The sequence below is a fragment of the Colletotrichum scovillei genome, assembly GCF_011075155.1.
Source record: "Colletotrichum scovillei strain TJNH1 chromosome Unknown Contig00011, whole genome shotgun sequence".
In the NCBI taxonomy this organism is placed as follows: domain Eukaryota; kingdom Fungi; phylum Ascomycota; class Sordariomycetes; order Glomerellales; family Glomerellaceae; genus Colletotrichum; species Colletotrichum scovillei.
This window is the reverse complement of record NW_023336269.1, coordinates 1,516,015-1,536,241: the sequence shown is the minus strand read 5'-3', so window position 1 is coordinate 1,536,241 and position 20,227 is coordinate 1,516,015. Positions and strand designations below refer to the sequence as shown.

General features: G+C 50.1%; 6 protein-coding genes across 6 annotated transcripts; 3 read left to right on the top strand and 3 right to left on the bottom strand.

Moving 5' to 3' along the window:
- Nucleotides 1-318: 318 nt before the first annotated feature.
- Nucleotides 319-1,035, top strand: HER10_EVM0004628 (acetyltransferase; the record flags this gene model as incomplete). The annotated part of the gene is made up of 1 exon (XM_035474264.1): nucleotides 319-1,035. Exon 1 carries the CDS (start codon nucleotides 472-474, stop codon nucleotides 1,033-1,035), a length of 564 nt encoding a protein of 187 aa, XP_035326796.1. The 5' UTR covers nucleotides 319-471.
- Nucleotides 1,036-1,736: 701 nt separating this feature from the next.
- Nucleotides 1,737-2,959, bottom strand: HER10_EVM0000790 (tat pathway signal sequence; the record flags this gene model as incomplete). The annotated part of the gene is made up of 2 exons (XM_035470558.1): nucleotides 1,737-2,324; nucleotides 2,390-2,959. The coding sequence occupies 2 exons, from the start codon at nucleotides 2,957-2,959 to the stop codon at nucleotides 1,737-1,739; spliced, it is 1,158 nt and encodes a 385-aa protein (XP_035326487.1).
- Nucleotides 2,960-4,471: 1,512 nt separating this feature from the next.
- On the top strand, nucleotides 4,472-4,888 carry HER10_EVM0005525 (uncharacterized protein; the record flags this gene model as incomplete). Its single annotated transcript, XM_035475138.1, has 1 exon — nucleotides 4,472-4,888. The coding sequence occupies one exon, from the start codon at nucleotides 4,472-4,474 to the stop codon at nucleotides 4,886-4,888; it is 417 nt and encodes a 138-aa protein (XP_035326861.1).
- A 1,185-nt stretch (nucleotides 4,889-6,073) lies between these two features.
- On the bottom strand, nucleotides 6,074-6,733 carry HER10_EVM0012239 (uncharacterized protein; the record flags this gene model as incomplete). The annotated part of the gene is made up of 1 exon (XM_035481637.1): nucleotides 6,074-6,733. The coding sequence occupies one exon, from the start codon at nucleotides 6,731-6,733 to the stop codon at nucleotides 6,074-6,076; it is 660 nt and encodes a 219-aa protein (XP_035327379.1).
- Nucleotides 6,734-7,479: 746 nt separating this feature from the next.
- HER10_EVM0010845 (catalase-peroxidase) lies at nucleotides 7,480-10,891 on the bottom strand. Its single transcript, XM_035480292.1, has 2 exons — nucleotides 9,627-10,891; nucleotides 7,480-9,558 (listed from the first exon to the last, which is right to left on the bottom strand). The coding sequence occupies exons 1-2, from the start codon at nucleotides 9,954-9,956 to the stop codon at nucleotides 7,615-7,617; spliced, it is 2,274 nt and encodes a 757-aa protein (XP_035327253.1). The 5' UTR covers nucleotides 9,957-10,891; the 3' UTR covers nucleotides 7,480-7,614.
- A 6,115-nt stretch (nucleotides 10,892-17,006) lies between these two features.
- Nucleotides 17,007-18,507, top strand: HER10_EVM0004689 (uncharacterized protein; the record flags this gene model as incomplete). The annotated part of the gene is made up of 3 exons (XM_035474324.1): nucleotides 17,007-17,246; nucleotides 17,303-17,785; nucleotides 18,406-18,507. The coding sequence occupies 3 exons, from the start codon at nucleotides 17,007-17,009 to the stop codon at nucleotides 18,505-18,507; spliced, it is 825 nt and encodes a 274-aa protein (XP_035326804.1).
- Between the last annotated feature and the right edge of the window lie 1,720 nt (nucleotides 18,508-20,227).

Here is a 20,227-nt window from a genome sequence, read left to right as displayed (position 1 = left end):
AACATATCGCATTTCAGGGCTTGCATCCACTTCAAGTCCTGCAAATTACAAGCAGGCGAGCAACGTATTTTCTCGAACTGAACATGACGGTATTCTTGGTTGAAATGGGTTGGGTTTCGTAAACAATAAACAGCAGGCCGATAGCCCTCATTATGCCGTTGCCTGTGTTTGGCGTTTATTTGCGGGGGTTTCTTGCAACTTCAGGCAGAAGCACTGCGCCCTTGCTATTGGGCTGACAGATGGACGCCCTTCCCGTTACACGAATTGCCTGCCCAATATCTTCGACTCGTCACGACAAACGCCCTTCAAACCACATCACAAATGCGGGTTTTTTGGTAGGAGGTCCTTTCGCCTGCTTTTCGATAAAAACTCCAATTGTTCCATCTGGCAATACTCACTCGTCTCCTTCACCAACATTTCGACATCGAACCACTTCTAATTTTCCGTTCACAACCCCGCACGCAATCAGACATGGCTGAGATGAACGACCTCATCCACGTAACTTTCCGCCGTGCAACCAAAGACGACGCTCCCCAAGTCGCACAACTCGTAGAGGCCGCCTTCCGCGCCGAAGACAGCCGAGCAGATTGGACGGCCGACATGGAACTCGGCAGATCGTTCCACTACTCAGCCGATGAGGCCCTCGCCACCATCAACAACCCGGATGCAGTAGTCCTCATGGGCATTGACCACCACGGCGTCCTTGCGACCTCGGTTCAAGTCGTTTTCAAGCGTGAAGCTCAAATGGCCCGTATTGCCATGCTTTCCGTGAATCCCCAGCTGCAGCGCAGCGGTGTCGGGCGCCAAACTCTTGCTTCTGCCGAGGCATACGCTTGGCAGCATTACGACATCAAGAATTTTGGGTTGAATGCCCTTTCATCTCGCGAGAAGTTGCTCGCGTGGTATGAGCGTTGTGGATACCGAAGGACAGGAGAAACTTCGCCGTTCCCTGCTGATCGGTTCCCTCGCCTAGATCTTCCGAAAGATTTGTGCTTCATTGAGCTAGAGAAGGATGCCACACATGTTGTGGTTTGATCAAGGCTTTCCCAAGGAAGTTACAGAAATGAACTCAAGGTGATATGTTTTGGGATACTTGCAGTCGAAGGGCCTCTATCGTAGAGGCTCCTCAGGATCTAGATGTACCAGCAAGGTCGGACTTAAGAATGTTAGGTCAGCACAGCTTTGAGGTAATGTCTTAAAGATCTTTCTTTATCAATACTCGAGATGCATTTCAAATACCCAAAACGCCATTACATCCTCAACTTTTATTCTTACGGCTATCGCACCCAGCCCTACTACTCTTACCGGATGCTTCTTTTGGTACTTTCTCTAATGAAAATATCTTTGGAAGCCTACATAGGAAAATCTCAATACGGCTGTTTATGATGGTAAGGGCTTGCCTATATTTTGATCGGCATGAGTAGTCAGGTGGTCAAAGAGCTTCTCTTGACGCAATAGGGGCGCGGGGTTTCTCTTCTATGTCAGTCATTCCTGTAGACCAAAAAATTCCCATTGATTATATTGGATTCAACTCGGTCAGAGAGTAGTACCTTCGGACGTAGCCACTTACGATCGCAACCTGAAATACCTACCTTGACAACGAAGTCCAACGTGCTGCATACTTGAGTTGGCGAGATGAATAAACTCAATTTGAGGGGAGAACATGTTGTTCTGTTGAGCAGAGTTTCTAAAAGCACAGAGTGGCGAGTCCCTCTCCCAACACTACTTGCACTCTTTTAAGAGCACTTCAAATTCTTGACTCGCAGCTGGCCAACACCAGGGCCGACGCTCTCAATGTTGCACAGCACATCTTTCTTACCCTCCAAGACAAAGTCCAATGTCCTCCGTAAGAGCTCGATCTCAATTTTGGCCAACACATCGCCATCTATGGTGCCCAATACCTGCTTGATGAGATCAGAATACTCTGCGGGCAAAGTCTTGACGGCCGGAAGTTGCGGAGCGTCGAAGAAAGACATGTGGGTTGTTCCGTTGACGACCAATATCAAGGACGGGCCGCGCAGATTAGCCCAGATCTCATTCCAGCCGGAAATGTAGTCAAACGTCGTCGGCGTGCCAACCAGCACTAGGGGCTTGTCGATTCCCTCGGCCAAGACTGGTCCGAGCATCTGACCGTCGAAGTTGAGGCCGCCGAGGATGCGGTCATCGACATAGAGGGATGAAGCTACCGTGGCGCCTCCAAAGGAATGACCGGCGATGAAGATCTTCTCTGGGTTGATGGAAGCCTGAGTCCCAGCGAGGAGCGGTGTAGCTACCGAAGGGTCCAGAAGCTGGTCGATTATGAAAGAAACATCTTTTTGACGACTCTGTGGGATAGCGATGTTTAGTATCTTCGATTCAACATGGATAGGTTCTGCAAGAGTAGACTCACCTCGAGAAGGCTCTCAACGTAAGCCGTGTCGCTATTCGTCGCGTTCTCCGCAAACCTGATAATTCCATCAGGGAATTCAACGATTGCGGCATCGTACGTATGGTCCAGAGTGACGACGATGTGCCCATAACTAGCAAGAGACCGCGCCAGCACACCATGCGCAAGTCTTGAGCTAGCTCGTCCGTGTGAGAAGAGAACGAGAGGGTACTTCTCATTTTTCTCAGGCCCGGCGCAAGAAGTGTCGATGTTGCAGAACTCGAGCTCCATCCCGGAAAAGATGGTGTCCGGCAGCCCAAACAGGGTCGCGGCCCCTTGGCCGAGGGCGACTGCTGTGGTAGGCGGCACATAGGGAACGGTTTCGATGGAACATCTCGCTTCCTTCTTCAGGGGAACGTGGACAGAGACCATAATTCTACGCTTCTCAGGTTGGTCTTGAGGGGCGTGAGGATCCCATCGTGCTGCGTCTTCGAACGCTTTCACCCGCAAGGCGACGGAATATGGGCCGGGAGGGCCTGGGATGACGACTGCTGAAGCCATTAAAGCGAATGTAGAAAAGATTAAGAACAACATGCCTGTTTTCCCGGTGGAAATTTTACAAGTACATGGTGCTCAAATATACTTACAGCCGTCTAGATATACGCTGAATCCTACCTATGCATTGACTCCCAGGTCATCTGGACCGCAGATGGAATGCTGACATCGGCGTTTGGGATAGTGCACATGACCAGTAAGGTCTTTTTTGTTTGCTGACTGTATGATGATCTTCATAAGGGGTTGAACCAAAGTCCATCCCACGTATGCAGCTGCACGGCATGGAGACTTTCTCCGGACAGGCTGTGTCGTGCCCGAAACTAATCGACCCCATTCCGTCTACCGCTAACTGTCGCCGGAATCTTCCGCAGGGTGAGTGAGATTAAGGTGCAGTCGTTCCTTATTGAGTCTTGGCTTCGTCGCGGACGAATTACGCCCGAAGCTTACATGCACTTTTGTTTCGACGGCACAGCAGCATCGTCTATGAGTCAAGCCGGTAAGTTGAACGAGTAACTAAGAAATCGGAATTAGGCTGATTGGCTAATATCATGTGTCCATATGTTAACGAAACCGTGCAGTCTACGTGACTTATGTCATCGACTACCTCAAGAAGGCTTCCACTTTTGCTCGAGTATCTATGCTATTTCAATGAATCTCATCTACCTTATCTTGAGTAGGCACATCTTTAAGGAACATTGGCGCACTGGTCTTCTAATACCTGAGTACTAGCAATATGAATGTATGTGGGAAAAGCGCATTGAGGGCAGTTCTATGCTTCCGACTGGCATTGGAAGTAAGCTAGGATGAACTAATGGGACGAACGATACATGTTCTAGCTGACTCGATCAATGCTAGACGAACCTGACGACGAAATCGTTGGCTCTGCAAGGGGTATGCTCGCTTTTTGAGACCAGGAACTGCGTCAATTATTAGTGAATATGTATTATTAGGCTGGGGTTTGATTATAGCGTACCAAAATAGTATTTAGGCAAAATACCGATATAGTATATGTATTCGAACCAGTTAGATATATTCGCACTAAGAACTGTGTACCCATATTAAGAACCGCATGTTTTATTACTATTATCGCAATTACAAAGACTAAGGAGGACCAAGACGTTTACTTAGTACTAATAAATAGCTAAAGCAAGACTTATCAATAGAGGCTGACATTTACTCACGTATTCCACTTACCGCCTCATCTACGTATTCCACCTGCTATCTTGCATTCTTCCTGCCGTCTTGTATTCTTCCTGCCGTCTTGTATTCTTCCTACCGTCTTGTATTCTATCATCCGTCTTGTCCTCTGTCTGTCGGTATATATTCCACCTACCGCATTTCTGCGTATTCTACTTATTGCCTCTAGCTGGGAAACTATATGTTGAGGTTCTCTTTCCTTTAGAGAGAAGCCCTCTAATCTTTTCCCTTAACACATAACATCCAAGCAACATCGAGAAAGGTCTCCTTATTCTCATCATCGCCCCAGAACGATTGACATTCGACGACGAGCCCTCATCTAAACGGTATAGTCCTGCCAATCCAACCTAACTCATGTTTAACGCGACTAATGATCAGGTCAAAGACCGCGACAGCAAAGCCATCGAAGAGCTTGTTACAAACCGCGACGATAAACACAACACGCAACCGGACCTTTACAACTCATCCATCATGGCAGGAGCCGCCGATAAGAATGATCCGCAGCAGCCAAACCAGGCAGAGCCCTTGGCGAGCACCCCAAAGGGAAAGGGCAACTCCAAGCCAGGCCCGTTGAGCGAGCCGGAGCGAATCGCAGCACGCCTGGAGATCGCCAGAGTCCTGGAAAGCATTCCCATCGAGGAGGCATCATCCATAACGGTTCATTGGGTGCTTGAGCTTCTCATGGACATGGGCATTGACCCGTCGGTCGGTTTCGAAGAGTTCGTCGCCGAGAAGTTGGTCAACGGCAATCAGTTATTCGCCGACCAGTAAGGGCCGATCATTGGAACAATTGGTCTGATAGGTCTCAGATGCTTTCGGAGGGTGAACAGAGGCCAGCATGAATTGCTAGTTCCGGGTTACAAACGTAGCCTCAATCAAGAGGGAGGAGGATTTCGTGGAACTGGGTGAGCAAGAACGGAAGGCGCCTACCACTAGATAGCGAACGCTTTATGGAATGGGAAAGGGATAAAAGAACGTGGGCTATTGGCCGAACCAATCTCAATTACCAAGTTATACCTAAATCCCATCCACTTGTTTCCTTTCCGTTCCTCGCCTTGGTGACTTATCTAAGCTCTGATGTTGCTCTGAGCTTAGTAAAGCGACATCAACACAGCAGCTGATTAGTTTGAATATTCTGACCGCTTACGAAGAGATCAATTCATATATAACTATACAGAGACCCAAGTCATGAACCTTTCCTTCACCTTAGATCTTTGCGTATCTGGCTTTGCGGAGGCTATGGAAGTGATGATTATTGAGTATTAACCACCCTACCACCCAACTAATAATCCTCAAAGAATTGGGTTCTTCCCGGCTCCTTTTACTAATTAATATGTCTAGACAATCGATCGTTTGAAAGCATCTGGAGAAGAGCTAGAGAAACTTAGACTTTAAGACCGTATTGTTATTCCATCTCACGGCCCTAGTTTCTCCTCTATCTATCAATCACTTCTGGAGTAGACTGCATAGACGAATACATCGACGCCAACGACGGATCACCATGAGACCCGCTTACTCTCTCTCTCACCACCCTTCTCGCCATCGCCGGTAGGAGCAATCATGGGTGGCCAAAACGATGGCCCATCTTGTTGAACCTACTCCATCGAGGGTCCCTTCAACTCGATGGCATTGCCCGTTCCTGAGAGCTTGGGTGTCTGCTCTCCAGTCCCTGTGACATCCAAGAAGTTCGTTCTACCTTACTTGATCTTGACATGATATTGACAGTTATGCCTTGTGCCTTCTTGCACAGAGATTCTTGCTGACGCCTGACCTGTCCAGATTTATGTGATATTCAAGTCTCGAGTACATACACGTAATTTATGTGATATCTCTGACTGACAAAGTCATAGGTTATGGACAGTAGCGACGTACCGTGCCGCCGGGTCAGTCTAAGTCACACCAGTAGCCCATAGCGCTTCATAGAGGATCAAAGAACGAGGTACACGTAGTATATTCTTAGAATGCTTTAGAGTACGCAATCCAGTCTTTACCGTCTCTACAGTTTGCGTCTTCGCACCAAAAGAGATGCTTCGTTTCATGATCCGATTCAGGACTGCAAGACTCAGGATCCAGCAACGTAGCTAACGGACTAGACCAAAATTCCTGATCAGTCTTCCTGATGCAATCTTCAGAAGAGCGGGATAAAAATATCCGACGACCGACTCTTTCCCATCTGTACCAACTCGGGCATACCCTAGAGCGTACTCTATTTTCGCTATATGGCAAGAGCTCCGCACCACTCTCTCGAACTACCGCCCTTCTACAGTCTCGAGTCCCCCATCGGGCCTCGTCGCAGGCAATGAGACGCCCGATTCGGCTACCCCTACCCGGGCAGCCACAGTGCCCGGGATCGAGAGCCCTAAGTAGTTGAGAGGTGATACCGTTTCGGTCCAAGTGAGGACAAAAGACATCGCCGTATTCGTCTTGAAATTCCTCCAACTTCTGCACAATGAAGTCCGTGGTGATGGTTTCGCTTTTCACTATCCTGAATAACGGCAATTCCCACGTGATCACGACGCTGTGTAGCCCATCAAATGTACCGACTGATGGTAATTCATAGAGTGATATTGTCGGAGGCTGAGGCACCCACCAAGAAGCAGCCTCGTTGTGGCGCATGGTGGTGGTATCTCGGAAGTCTATGCCTTCGCACTCGCGGCAACTTTTGGACGCGATAAAAGCACCGTACCTAGACCGAATTTCCCGAGCTCCATCTGCATCCGAATCGGCATGCTTCGAATTTGTCTTATCCCAGATCCAAGAGAATGGCACCGTCAGATGTGGACAAAGCTGGATAAATGCGTCATGCGCAATACACTGACGAACATCTTGATGCACCCTTTTGCGGTAGAGTGGGCAGCGGACTCCATGAACGCGGCTTTTGACCATCGAGTTCTTCTTGTAGAGTATCTTGTTATTCCAAAAGGGAAGGGAATATCCAAAGGAATAGATGGGCTGTGCGATGATCCAGAAGAGTTCACAGTTTCACACGCACTTTCCATATTCATAGCTTCACGTACCATTACCTGGATAAGTGGGAAAACGATCGAGACAGGACGGTCAGCTGGGGCGTCACATGAAATTTCGGTATATTAGGCGCAATTTGAGATTTTAAAAGAGCCATCAAGGTGGTAAAGGTGCGAAGAACGGCCTTCTCAACTTCCAAGTTTAATATCCGGCAGAATAAGAAGCATGAAATTCGCACCGCACTTGGACCTCCTCGTGTGGCCCGACGAGAGCACACTGTGCTGATTTGTCTACTCAGTAGTGACCGATTGTTCTCAGCAATAATGTGTACAATCTGGGATGAAGTACGAAGCTCAGTTTAGTTGTCACTATCATCAGGATCATGGAGATGGGTGTGGTGATCGTCAAACGTAAATACATGTTCCTATCTGCAGGTACTAGACTACACTAGGCTATCTCAAAGCACGAAGGCTAGAGATGGTCTCATTTCCTCGTAATCGACATTGCTTTTTCAGTGATTTCATTCTAGTCATCTAAAGGCGGCTCGGCACGCTACCGGACTGCTTCTTCAGATCAAAGCGGTCCAGGTTCATGACCTTGTCCCAAACGGTCACGAAGTCCTTGACGAACTTCTGTCCGGCATCAGCCTGGGCGTAGATCTCCGCAACAGCGCGGAGCTCGGCGTGGGAGCCAAAGACAAGGTCGACACGGCTGGCGGTGTACTTCTTAGAGCCTGACTTGCGGTCGAAGCCCTCGTAGACATCCTGGTTGTTGGTGGCCTTCCACTCGTTGCCCATGTCGAGCAAGTTGACGAAGAAGTCGTTGGTCAGGGCACCGGGGCGGTTGGTGAAGACACCAGTTGATGAGCCATCGAAGTTGGTGTTCAGCACGCGCAAGCCACCAATGAGAACGGTGAGCTCGGGAGCGGTGAGCGTAAGAAGGTGAGCTTTGTCAACAAGGTAGTGCTCGGTCTTCGCACGGTTGCCTGACTTGCCGTAGTTGCGGAAGCCGTCAGCGTAGGGCTGAAGGTAGTCGACAGACTCAACGTCGGTCTGCTCCTGGGTGGCATCGCCACGACCAGGGGTGAAGGGCACGTTGATATCAACGCCCGCATTCTTGGCTGCCTTCTCGACACCAGCAGCACCGGCGAGGACGATGAGGTCAGCCAGCGAGATCTTCTTGCCTGAACCGTTGAACTTCTGCTGCACACCCTCAAGGGCCTTGAGAACCTCGGCGAGCTGCTTGGGGTTGTTGACCTCCCAGTCCTTCTGAGGTGCCAAGCGAATACGGGCGCCGTTGGCACCGCCACGCTTGTCACTGCCACGGAAGGTAGATGCTGAAGCCCAGGCAGTAGAGATGAGCTTGGAGGCATCGATGCCAGTGGCGAGAACCTCCTTCTTGAGAGCGGCGACGTCCTGCTCGCTGACGAGGGGCGAGCTAGGAGCGGGAATGGGATCCTGCCAGATGAAGTCCTCAGAGGGAACCTCGGGTCCGACGTAGCGGGAGCGCGGGCCCATGTCACGGTGAGTGAGCTTGAACCAGGCCTTGGCGAATGCATCGGCAAATTGGTCCGGGTTCTCGAGGAAGCGTCTCGAAATCTTCTCGTACTCAGGGTCAAAGCGGAGCGACAAGTCGGTTGTCAACATAGTGGGAAGCTGCTTCTTGCTGGAGTCGAAGGCGTGGGGAATAATGGGCTCGGCATTCTTGGCCACCCACTGGTTGGCACCAGCGGGACTCTTGGTGAGCTCCCAGTCGAACTTGAACAGGTACTCAAAGTACTTGTTGCTCCACTTGGTGGGAGTTGCAGTCCAGGTAACCTCCAGACCACTGGTGATGGTATCGGCACCCTTGCCAGTGCCGTGCTTGTTTGCCCAGCCAAAACCCTGGGCCTCGAGACCAGAGGCCTCGGGCTCGGCACCAACGTTGCTGTCGGGAGCAGCACCGTGAGTCTTACCGAAAGTATGGCCACCAGCGATGAGAGCAACCGTCTCCTCGTCATTCATGGCCATGCGTCCAAAGGTGACGCGAATGTCTCTGGCAGCGGCAACCGGGTCGGGGTTGCCATCGGGACCCTCAGGGTTCACGTAAATGAGACCCATGTGGGCGGCACCAAGTGGTGACTCCAGATCGCGGGTGTGAATGTCTGACTTGGCCTTGGTATCCTGAGAGCCATCGAGGACGCCCTGTTCGGACTTGCCTTCGTGACCGTGGGAGTAACGGACGTCGTTGCCGAGCCATGTGGTTTCGCCACCCCAGTAGACGGACTCATCAGCCTCCCAAGTGTCGGGACGTCCGCCAGAGAATCCAGCAGTCTGGAAGCCCATTGACTCGAGGGCAACATTTCCGGCCAAAATCATGAGATCAGCCCAAGAGATCTTGTTACCGTACTTTTGCTTGATGGGCCACAACAGGCGGCGGGCCTTGTCAAGACTGACATTGTCGGGCCAACTGTTAAGAGGGGCGAAACGTTGCTGACCCTGTGAGGAGCGATCATTAGCATCTCGTGTGCCCAGAGAGATCCATTGGATTTCCCGGAGCAACTTACCTCACCACCACCGCCACGACCGTCGTGGACACGGTAGGTGCCAGCGCTATGCCATGCCATACGGATGAAGAGACCTCCATAGTGGCCAAAGTCGGCGGGCCACCAATCCTGAGAATCGGTCATCAGAGCCGTCAGGTCCTTCTTGACGCCATCGTAGTCAAGGGTCTTGAAGGCAGACACGTAGTCAAAGTCACCACCTAACGGGTTGGTGACGGGAGTGTGCTGGCGAAGGATGTTGAGCTTGAGGGAATCGGGCCACCAGTCGCGGTTCTTGGTGCCGCCACCTCCTGTGTTCATGGTCCGAATGAAGGGACACTTTTCCTCGGCCATGGTGTCTGATTATGCGTATTGTTTCTTTGGTATGTTTTTCGATGTATTGCCTGGTAGAAGAGAGAATGATGTTTCTTTTGACCCGTCAATCGTCGGATTGTGTAGAAGGAGAGAAGGCAAAAAAGAAAAGAGTTCGCTCCAAGGAATCCTCGGCAAGTGGAAGGAGGCGACCCCGCGTTTTATGCCATGGCCCCCCCTCCCCCTCACTCATTGCATGACCAATGGGCCGAATCTTGTTGGCGGTTGAGGGGTGGGTGGTCAAGGGCCGAGTACATAGTAAGAACCACTGTGCACTTTCATCTCTTTCCTATTAATGCTGCACTAACGTGTGACAGCAGGAACTATGCCGTAGTCATGTTGGTGTGGGTGGGGGTTCTCGAGATTTGGGCGGAAGGCGTTCAGGGTAGCTCGGGGCGGAATGACAAATGATGGGAGGCGACGGCCATGTTTTCTCAAGGGTCTTTTGGTCTTTGATTGTTCGAGAACGCCCCGACGAACGGCTAGTCGTTGTCTCGTTGTCTCATTGCCCCCGCCAGTTTGGTCACGTAGAAATCTAGGCTTTGCAGCGCGATACCGGCTCGGAGATTCGAGATGTGCTCGAGGGGGCGCGGGCCACTTGGACGCTGTGAGGGGCCGAGGGAAGTTATCGCGGTGTTAGGGAACGGGTAGAGCAGGCTCATGTAGCTATGACGCGGACATTCAAATGTTTGTCGGCGGCCCCTAGCAAAGGTCGGAGAGATTGCCACATTGGTGCGTTAGCTTCACAGTCTGTAAAAGATGCAACAATACCGTGAGCTTGCGTGACCAGCATGGAACAGTAGCTTGGGCCGATTCAAAATGCCGTGCGGGGAGGATCCATCGACCCATTCGACAGCTGCCGCTTGCTCTCCGAGCCGGGGCAGAGGCAGTAGGTGTTCAGTACTGCAAAAGAGCATGTAAGAGAGCAGAGATGGGATGTGGCAGAGTTTGGACTGTCTGTACGGAGTAGCTGCAGGTCAAGGTGTACGCAGTATGGGGCGCGGGAGTGTGAGGTGAGGACCCTTGCGTCCAATTGAAACAGAGGTGATAAGCAGCGGATAGGTAGCCATGCCGCCATGTGAAGTGTGTGGTACGGGGCACTCCTCCATAAGGTGCAATACCAGGCACCTTACCACAACTACATGGAACATTGAGGTAAGGTGCGTTAGACAGTGACATCGGAACCCAGCGGAATTGAATGTTCGCTGTTGTGTTCCGTTCGCTCCGACCCGGCTGTGCTCCATTGCTTTACCCCGTTTTGCTCCATTTATCCCCCATTTATGCGACCAAGCGGGGCTGCGCGGTTCAGGAAGGAACTCCCATTGCGTCTGTTGTCTGTTCTTTCCCGTAGACTGCAGTTGTCCTTGACGCCTTCCGTGAGGAGAATTGAATTGAACGTCTCCTGGTTGGCCGAGACAACCCCGCTAATCGCCTTTTCCTCAGCTGTTTTTGCTAGGTACTCTTCCGAAGCTCCTTCCTTCCCGTTCCCCTCCACTGATGCTACGCGGTACGTGCATGTACGCGCCTACCTTATTAAATCACCTCACTTTACCTTACCTTACATAAGGTACCCCATACGGAGTATGGACCTCGGTACGTGACTACCACAGCTATATTTACCCAACTGCAGGCAAAACGGCCAGGGGAGGAGCTTCTTATAAAGTCCACGACGTCACACCAACTGGACCCCACTTTGCGACTGCTGCCTCCCACCACGAAAAGTCGCGGAAAAGTCGAGGCCATCGGCTGGGGCACTCACTCACACGCACTGTGAATATCAACGCTAAGTGGAAGAGGAAGTAGACCAAGCCGCCGGACAGCACCTCAAAGGAAACCGCGTCGGGTTGTCGGAGTGACGATCATGGCTAAAATCGCCGGTTTTCGGACCTTTTTTGATAATCACTTGACGGTGTACAAGCACACAGAGCACAAGGCCAAGACGTTGTGTCCAGGGTAACGATATCCCAGTAACACACCAACTATCCTCCATCCATTGGTCGCCGTTCCCCGATATGAACATGAAGATATCTTTTGTTACGATGCTTTCCATGGTCCAGGGTCAGCTCTACGTTCGCCGATCTGAAGGAAAACGTCCATTCTAGCATTCGCTACATTGAACTAGGGTGACCTGCGACCTCAAACTCTCATTGCCATTGATGCCATCGTCAGCCAATACTGCGCCCGAGCTTCAACCTTTCCCCCACACTCTTGGCAATTCCGGGCTTCGAGCGAAACATCACCGACCCAGTTTCTCGTCGCCCATCCACTCTCTTCCCAAGTTTGAAGTTCCCACCCCCGGCCCGTCTGCCAGACCCGTTTCTGTCTCCAGTGTCTCCATTCCCACCGCTGGTGAGCGGGCCCCATCTCACACGTGTCGGCCCCGGTTTTCGTCAATGGTTGATCTCATCGACTTGATTTGAAATAAAAGAGCGGTTCTCGAATTCTCCAGCTCCACAGCATGTGACTAACTCCCCAGGCTGATAGTGATAGTCGCCAAGACTCGCAATTGGAATTCACGATGGGTTTCCAGATTAACGACGAAATTTGGTGCAATGGACCCCTGCGAATGTGAGCGATGTCGGCGCCGTTGGATTAATAATTCTTCAGCATGCATGTGAGTCAAAGAGGCAATTTCTTCGTCGTCGAGGGCTTGCATGTGTCAACGCCAACTGCGGAGCTGGAGCCTGGAGGCAAACCAGATCATTCGGAGCCGATGGCTCGCAGCTCGGGTGAAGCTAATATCGGAAGGTGAGATTAGAGCCGAAACCTACCTGGACTTCAGTCAGACCTAGCCTGTTGTTGCTTTTATCGATCTCCAAACTCGATGTTAATGGTGAGGGAGTCAAAGTAAACTTTGGCAATATGCTACAGACACATGATGATTGTAGGCAAGAGCTCTACCTTGAGCAATCCAACCCGATCAAGTAATTAAGCGGAGAACTCAAACGAACAACTATGGAAACATTTCTCTCAAATAGTTCAATTTGGGACGTAAAGTTAAGTTGATTACGTTGAGTGCAGCGCTGGCGGGCATTGAATTACTACGGTCCTCATAGGAGCTTATTAGTACTCGCGTAAAGAGGGACACAGGCAGGTACCTAACGAAGTGGGAAAAAAACGCAGCTTGGAAGTTCCAAATTCCTATTGCTATTTCTGTCACCATCGTCAAAACATTGCCTTTCTTATTATCGTTGTTGTCATCCTTCTTCTTTCGTCTTTATTTATTCAACGGAAAATATACCTCAAGAAACCGGAGGAAGCCATGGACATTTGGTCCGGTCCTGTCTTAACTCTTGCTTTCGGCACATTCAGTTGAGTGATTGACTTCGCGAGCTTCTCAAAGGACAAAATGAAGAAGAGCCGGCCACTTCAAAATCAGTAGCACAACTAGCGAGTTGGGAGGAAGGAATGGGCGAGGCTCTTGAGCTCCTCCGAAGTAGAAGTAGGTGATTGGAAGGGCGGTGGCAAACGCCCCTTACCGCATTCCAATGCCCTTTTCTGTCCTCATATACCAGCAGGGCAACTTGGTTGAACGACTAAAGTACCTCTCAAACCAGAATCTACGATGTCGAATGACGTGTGTCGAACGTGCAGAATGAAACTACCATTACCAACCTGCTTGGGCAAAGGGAAAAGTGAATAGAGACGATCTCCTAAAGACCAGCACCTCAAGTCCAGCGAGTCCTGAAAGACAAGACTGTCAAGATATATCACATGAGCGATCGCATCAGACAATTCATCAATCCAAGTGAGTCTGGCGTCTGCCGACATGGGAATTTTCTCTCCCTCATGGAAGGTTTTGAGAGACAAATTCACAAAATCCTGCTGGTGAATCACAGCTGCTGTAAGTCTACACAAATGATCGTCGAATAACGACATTGAGGCTAGCGGTGCAAGATACCACCACAGGTGTGCTCCACTAAAGCAATTCTAATCTTTGCTGTGGTAAATTGAAGTACCAAAGGCAAGGTCTACAGTATTCCAGCCATAGAGCCATTTTGCTCTTCGTAGCAACATCTGTTTCCGAATTTCAGGCTATGAAGCTTTGCGCTCGTCAATTGCCAGAGTACATAGTCCTACTCAACTTCTCCGTACACCATCTTGAACAAGAGGCTTCATCGTCGAAAAAGCATATCTTGCAATCTTCCACTCCCCATCTTCCTTCTTCATGATGAAAAGCTCCTGGTTCGCGTGCTCCTCCGAAGCCTGCGTTGCCAACATCGTCTTCGTTCCCTCGGCCGTTGTCCTCGCGAATGCCCAGTCCGGAGACATGACGACAATCTCTTCTATTGAAAACGTGATGACGAGCTGGACCGATGAGAAGATGCGTGTGTAGGATTCGCGAAGTGAGGCCGTGCCCACGGCGGCTGTGAAGTGCGGCGGCATGATGACGCCGTCGGACGTGTAGAGATTGACGACATCCTCGACGTTGCGGCTCTTGAGAGCTGCCCCGTACGCGTGGAGGACTGAAGTGATGGCTTCGGCTTCGGGGGAAGACACTTGTTGAGGAGTCAGAAGCGGCTTGAAGTGGTAAACACAGCTTACTTGATCACCTACTAATTCCGAGTAAATTGTGAGTGATTAACAGACTATCCTCGATACCCAATATGTTTTACTGGTTTCTTTCGTATTGGGCCTTTGTAATGATACAAAACTACTTATATGTCGCATCTGAAGTGTAAGTGGAGGAGCTTATCTCGGTCGTAAGTGGGAGTCTGATGGCAAGAGTGGGGGTGGACCACGATATGCCATTTCGCGACGTGAAGATATCATCCTTTATTCCGGCTACACTAAACGGCGTTTGTGTTACCAAAATCTTTGACTCATCGATCATCCAACCTCTGAATGTGGATATCGGCAGACTTTGCCACCTTCTCGGGGCTGCAAGATATAACCGCTTATGGGTTCGAACACTGAAATACATCACATTCTCAAGTGACCAAGTACTCTGCGTAGAACAACAGCCCTTTTAGGATCATAAGGTGAGTCCGTAGTAGTAACAAAGCAAGTAATTGAACCCCTGCTCGTAGTTTCAACATACCTGGAACGAAAAGCAGCCAAGATATTCTTTCAGTCTAACAGTAACGTGGTGGTGCTAGGAGTCTGCTCAATATCCATTTCAGCCCTTGGTTCCTCAGACGTCGTAGATTACTTCAAGCTAACAATACTGAATCTGAATCAATGCCAAAATGACGAGATAGCACGAGCTGACTGATATCCCTGACAGCATCCTGGAAGATCTCTCTATCGTCTCTGACTTTCCCCCATGTTACCCTCTTTAAGAAATTCGATGATAAAGCGGGGAGCTTTGAACGGGCGTCTTATTTCTTTGGTCTTTGCCATAAAAGTGAATGAAAGTCTTTGTCATGACGCTATTATCCCACACTCAATGAGATACCCCAGATCTAATCTGCAAGCTCATTGCTTCTTCGGCTGCCCATTATTGTAGTAAACACACGAAGACCTCAACCGCCTTCAAATTGCATTGATGTACCCCAACTCAATGAAACCTCCCTTCATTTGAGTCTGATGGCTGATTGACTTCCCATGCTTTGGTGCACGTATCTCTGCTTGGCCCCTATCAGACCTTCCCTAAATGCTTGATGGTATTCATGTAGCTGCTGAAAATACGGTATTGTTGTGATTTCCTTAAAATCTGACATTTCACTCTCCAAATCATCTCTGTCGGAAAACTCCAGTCTTCGCTCAGAGGCTGGAAAAGTAGCTACTGGCCACGGCTGAGCACCTGTAAGCTGGGTGTTGTCACCAGTGGCTTGTAAGCTCTCTAGTCTCGAGAATAGGTAGGATTGAAGATCTTCCAAGAAAACCGCGATTCTCAGAATGAGTCACATTCCTAAAAACGACTTCTCATGACGTGAGCCCCGGCACGGCAGACCCGAAGACCTCCTTGTTCTGGCGGCTGGCCTGAAGTAAAGTGACTGATGCTCGATTCATTGACGCCCGCTTGCAGCTTGTGTTACAGAAAAAAATCAATCTCTCAGATCAAATAGACCTGAAAATGAAGACTAAATGGACAGGTCTAGACCATCGCTTAGCGCAATCACTCACAGGATGGAATCATCAGCTCCAAGGCTCTGGTCGCCTGGTAGATGTAACGGCTTTGATTTTAACTTCTGGGGCTGAGTGGGTGGCATAAGCTCCCCAGGCAAGAGACCGGGGTGTGAAAAGGGCGGCGCGCTCGGGTTCCACTGAAGAGCGAGACACTTGACTCCCATGACTCCATCTCACGTTGCCAAATCTGCTTCTGAAGAACTGATTACCTCCTTGACTGCCTGATGTTTTGTTTTATTAGTTTGTAGATCTCCTCAACTCAAATCTCCCAAGGCGAACCGACTTAACAACCATTCTTGGACTACGGTACCGGCGTCAGCGGGTGGCTTTTATCTATTCGCTTTGTAGGATCTACTCCTAGTAGGGCTGGGCGAACTAGCAGTGCCGCATCTGTAAGGGAGCAAGCCACTCGATACTGGCGATCGGAGAATAATACTGTGATCGCTCTGTGGCGTCTTGCCCATTCAGGCGCCTGAAGACTTGACCTGCCACACTCCGCGTCTTAGCCTACGTCGGCCCCCAGAGCCCCGGAATGGATTTGTGCGACTTCACGCAAGACAATACGGCAGGGCGAGCCAGCGATTGGGCAACACTGCCAAAAGCTGGTATGATGGGCTGGGGACTAAAGTCCACTACTACGGAAGAAACCCTGTCTTTGCCCTGCCAGTCTAGCGAAGTGTCCCGCGATCCTTCAAGCTAACATTGATATGATCCAATTGTGCGGCCTTGAATGCGAAGTACGAGCCAAACCAATGCCTACATGTATGTCACTCGTGCTCCATCCCACCGGCAAATATAGTTAACCCAGCATCAGGGTCTGGGTCCACACTCTTCAGCCCGATCTGATCTTCTTTTCACGCTTCATACCTACACTAGGAACGGGTAACCAACGAATCTAGAGCGTTTGCACTTGGCTGTTCTATCGTCTACAGCAGCACTCAGCAAGTGCGATGAGACAAGATGGCGGCTGAGCTTTACTTTGAGCAATGCTGGGCTATTCTGAGCACCATCGGCATCTCGAACGTTTTCCTGGGCTTCATCGTCATCAGCATCACGAAATTCTCAAGCATCGCGCTGGTCCCGATCATCACTAGCATGGCCTGTGCCATCGCGAATGGGCTATGTTTCCAAATATTTTACACGGATAGTTCACCATTGGACAGGGCGCTCGCGTCCGCGTTCGCCGACACTTTCTGGCTGGTACGACATCCGCCTGACCCCTGGCGCGCGACTTCCATGATTGACACCTAGTCTAGGTCCAAGAAGCCGGCATATCATTCTACTCATACGCCATGTTGACTCACATGTTGACGGGCCGCAGTCGAACAATCTACCTGACGGTCTTCTGGATTCTGTTTGTCGGCATCACCTTTCTTCGCGGCACGATCTTGACAGCTCGGGTCATAGGCATCTACGATGAAACCAATAACACCGCCTCGAAGGTGGTCGACTTTGCTCACGTGGGATACTTTGTGCTTCTGGCTCTTCTGGAATGTTTGAGCGCCTTCTACTTGCTCCGGAAATTCGCGTCGACGAAGAAGAGGTCGTTGCGGGCTGCGCTGAATATCACCTTATGGGGTCACTTGATGCGTAGCACAGAGATACGGGTGTCTTCTTTGGCGTTGATCGGGGTGTCGAGGTCCATCACCTACACTTTCCATCCGTCGCTATTGAATACGCCTACCACGACGCCCAGGCAGATCGACCGATTTGTGTACACCTTGGAATGTATATTTCCTGTCATTCTATAGTGAGTATAATCTTCTTGAAGCTTTTATCGATTCATCGGCTTACCTAGATGTTGCAGTTTCGATCTGTTAGCTTGCAAGATCCAGTCCGAGAATCATGGAGCAAAGAACGGCTCTAACATACGGCACGTGGAAACACCAAACGTCTTAAGAGATTTTGTTACTGGCGAGCTGAGCAGTACAATCTCGCCTTCGTCAGAAAAGCCTCTTGAGAGTTGTAGAGAAAGTAGAAGATAGTGTGAACGTTCGAATCGATGTGGCTTGAAAAGTTTGACTGAAAAGTTGGTACTGGACTGCTGCAGGTAATGAACGCACCTTGCATGAGCTGCATTCGTGGTCTTACTTATTCTGGCAGGCCCCTAGCCGTATCTCAGATCACACCTTCCTGGACTGCATGTTCCTCGGGCATAGTTCCCGAAGCCACATCGGGTTGACGTAGTCCAGCTAAGACAGCGTAACTTGAGTGGGCCTGTCGCCGAACCCCTCTTGCAAAACACTCTCATAGGTGCGGTGTGTTGATGAACTATCATACTCTGCATCATAGTTACGATATACCCCCACTCATTGTTCCATTACAATCGGCATCTACACCAGGTATTTGACGCAAGGAGGCCCCCCATTCCTCGATCGGTGACCGAGCCTCACGGCTATACTTCCCGAACTCCGAGAAGCAGAACATCATCCTGGCTCTGCCCTGCAGAGCTCCTGATTAGAAGGTAACGGCGACTATCAATGCTATGTGGCATTGAGACCCACAAGAGTCTAGTGCAACGAGTTTATTGAAGTTGAACCCGATAGGTCCGCCGCTCTGCTGACAACTCAGACGGGACTTTTAGTGTAGGTGTCAGAGATTGTTCACATAACACAGCCGCAAGATGCGACGTTGAAAATGTGGATCACTAATACGGGTAGATGAAACAAGGTTTTGTTTAATCGTTTCACTGATAGGGTGCCTCTAAGTCTAATAAAGCGGAACTGCAGATCGGCTAGAATAGGAGTACCACAAAACCAAAGTGAACATGTTCGAATTGTGCCCCCACGTGCCTCTGACTCTTCGACCACTCTAGAATACGAAAGCTCAGGAGACAAGCTTCACTCAGTCTCCACAACCAATGTAGATGCAACTCTTGCTGCAATGCTGCCGCATCCCTTGACGACATGGATCTATGCGCGGATAACAGATACTACGCAGTAAACAGCACCAAACCGCTGACACGTGTGATCGTGGCGCCTTGAGCAATCGCAGTTTCCCTGTCTAAAGCCTACAACCTAGGAAAGACTTGATGCCTTGTTGAGGATACTACTACGTAAGAAGCTATTGCCCTTCCGGTGGGCCGCGATGTTGTATACTTGACAAAGAAATTGGGCACTGCTGCATGTAATGATCCGCTCATGACCGCTCATCTGTGAGCATTGCGTAAAGATTTACCCTCATACCCTTGATCAAATTCTCCTCATGTTTTGTGTTCGAGTTTGCGGGAATCTCAAGGCGGCCGAAGCTTGACCAGGGTTTAATGATTGTGGTGGGGACAATCACTCAGTTGCCGGCTGAGGGAGGTTTGAGAATAGACGATGTACGTAATTATCGATGAACTTTTCAAATTTCGATTACCCTGTAACACTAGAAATTTACTGCCAAGATCTAACCCCTCGTTCCTGAACGATAGTTTTTGGGGAGGCAGAGCTGTAGTTTGCTAGAGGTCGCCTTGTCTATGATCCCAAATTTCCCAAAGTGACACAAGAAAAGAAATTGAGGCCAGCCCGGCCGTGTGACAACACTTCATCTTATGTCCCACTGGTTTGCCTGTCGTGATCCGTCTTTTCTATTGCGACTTTCCGGTCAATATCTATCACGAGATTAGGTTAGCAAGAAAGATACCACTCGATGAGGGAAAGCCTTCATACCCCTCCCGAGCCCATGCTGTTTCGGTTCTTCCGCTTGCGCCAGAATATCAATCCAGCCATTGCTAGAATAGATGCCGCCGCTGTTTTGAAACGGGTCAGTTTAGGGCAATATTAGAAGGTTCCATATTGTTGTCTCTCTTACCGATGCCCCCGAGTACCCCAAGGACGGCAACACCAGATCCACTGGTGAAGGATACGCCTTGCGTTGAGCCGATGGCTGATGGTTGAGGTTGAGGTTGGGGCTTGCTTCCACTGTCGCCGTTCAGGTCATTTGACGGTAGAGGGACAGATGGTGCAGTCACTGTGATCGTCTGCGGCGCAGCGGTGACGAATACTGTGTTTGTAGGGCTTGGGATGACTGAGATTTGAGGTTTCGTTGTTGTGATGAACACTGTAGTTTTTGATATCGACACGCTTGGGCGAAGAGTTGGTGACTTTGGGGGTGCGCTAGAGATTGGCGTTGAAGGAGGAGTAATAGCCCTTGGTGGTGCGCTTGATGAGGGTAATACCGCAGGCTGAGTGGTCGTT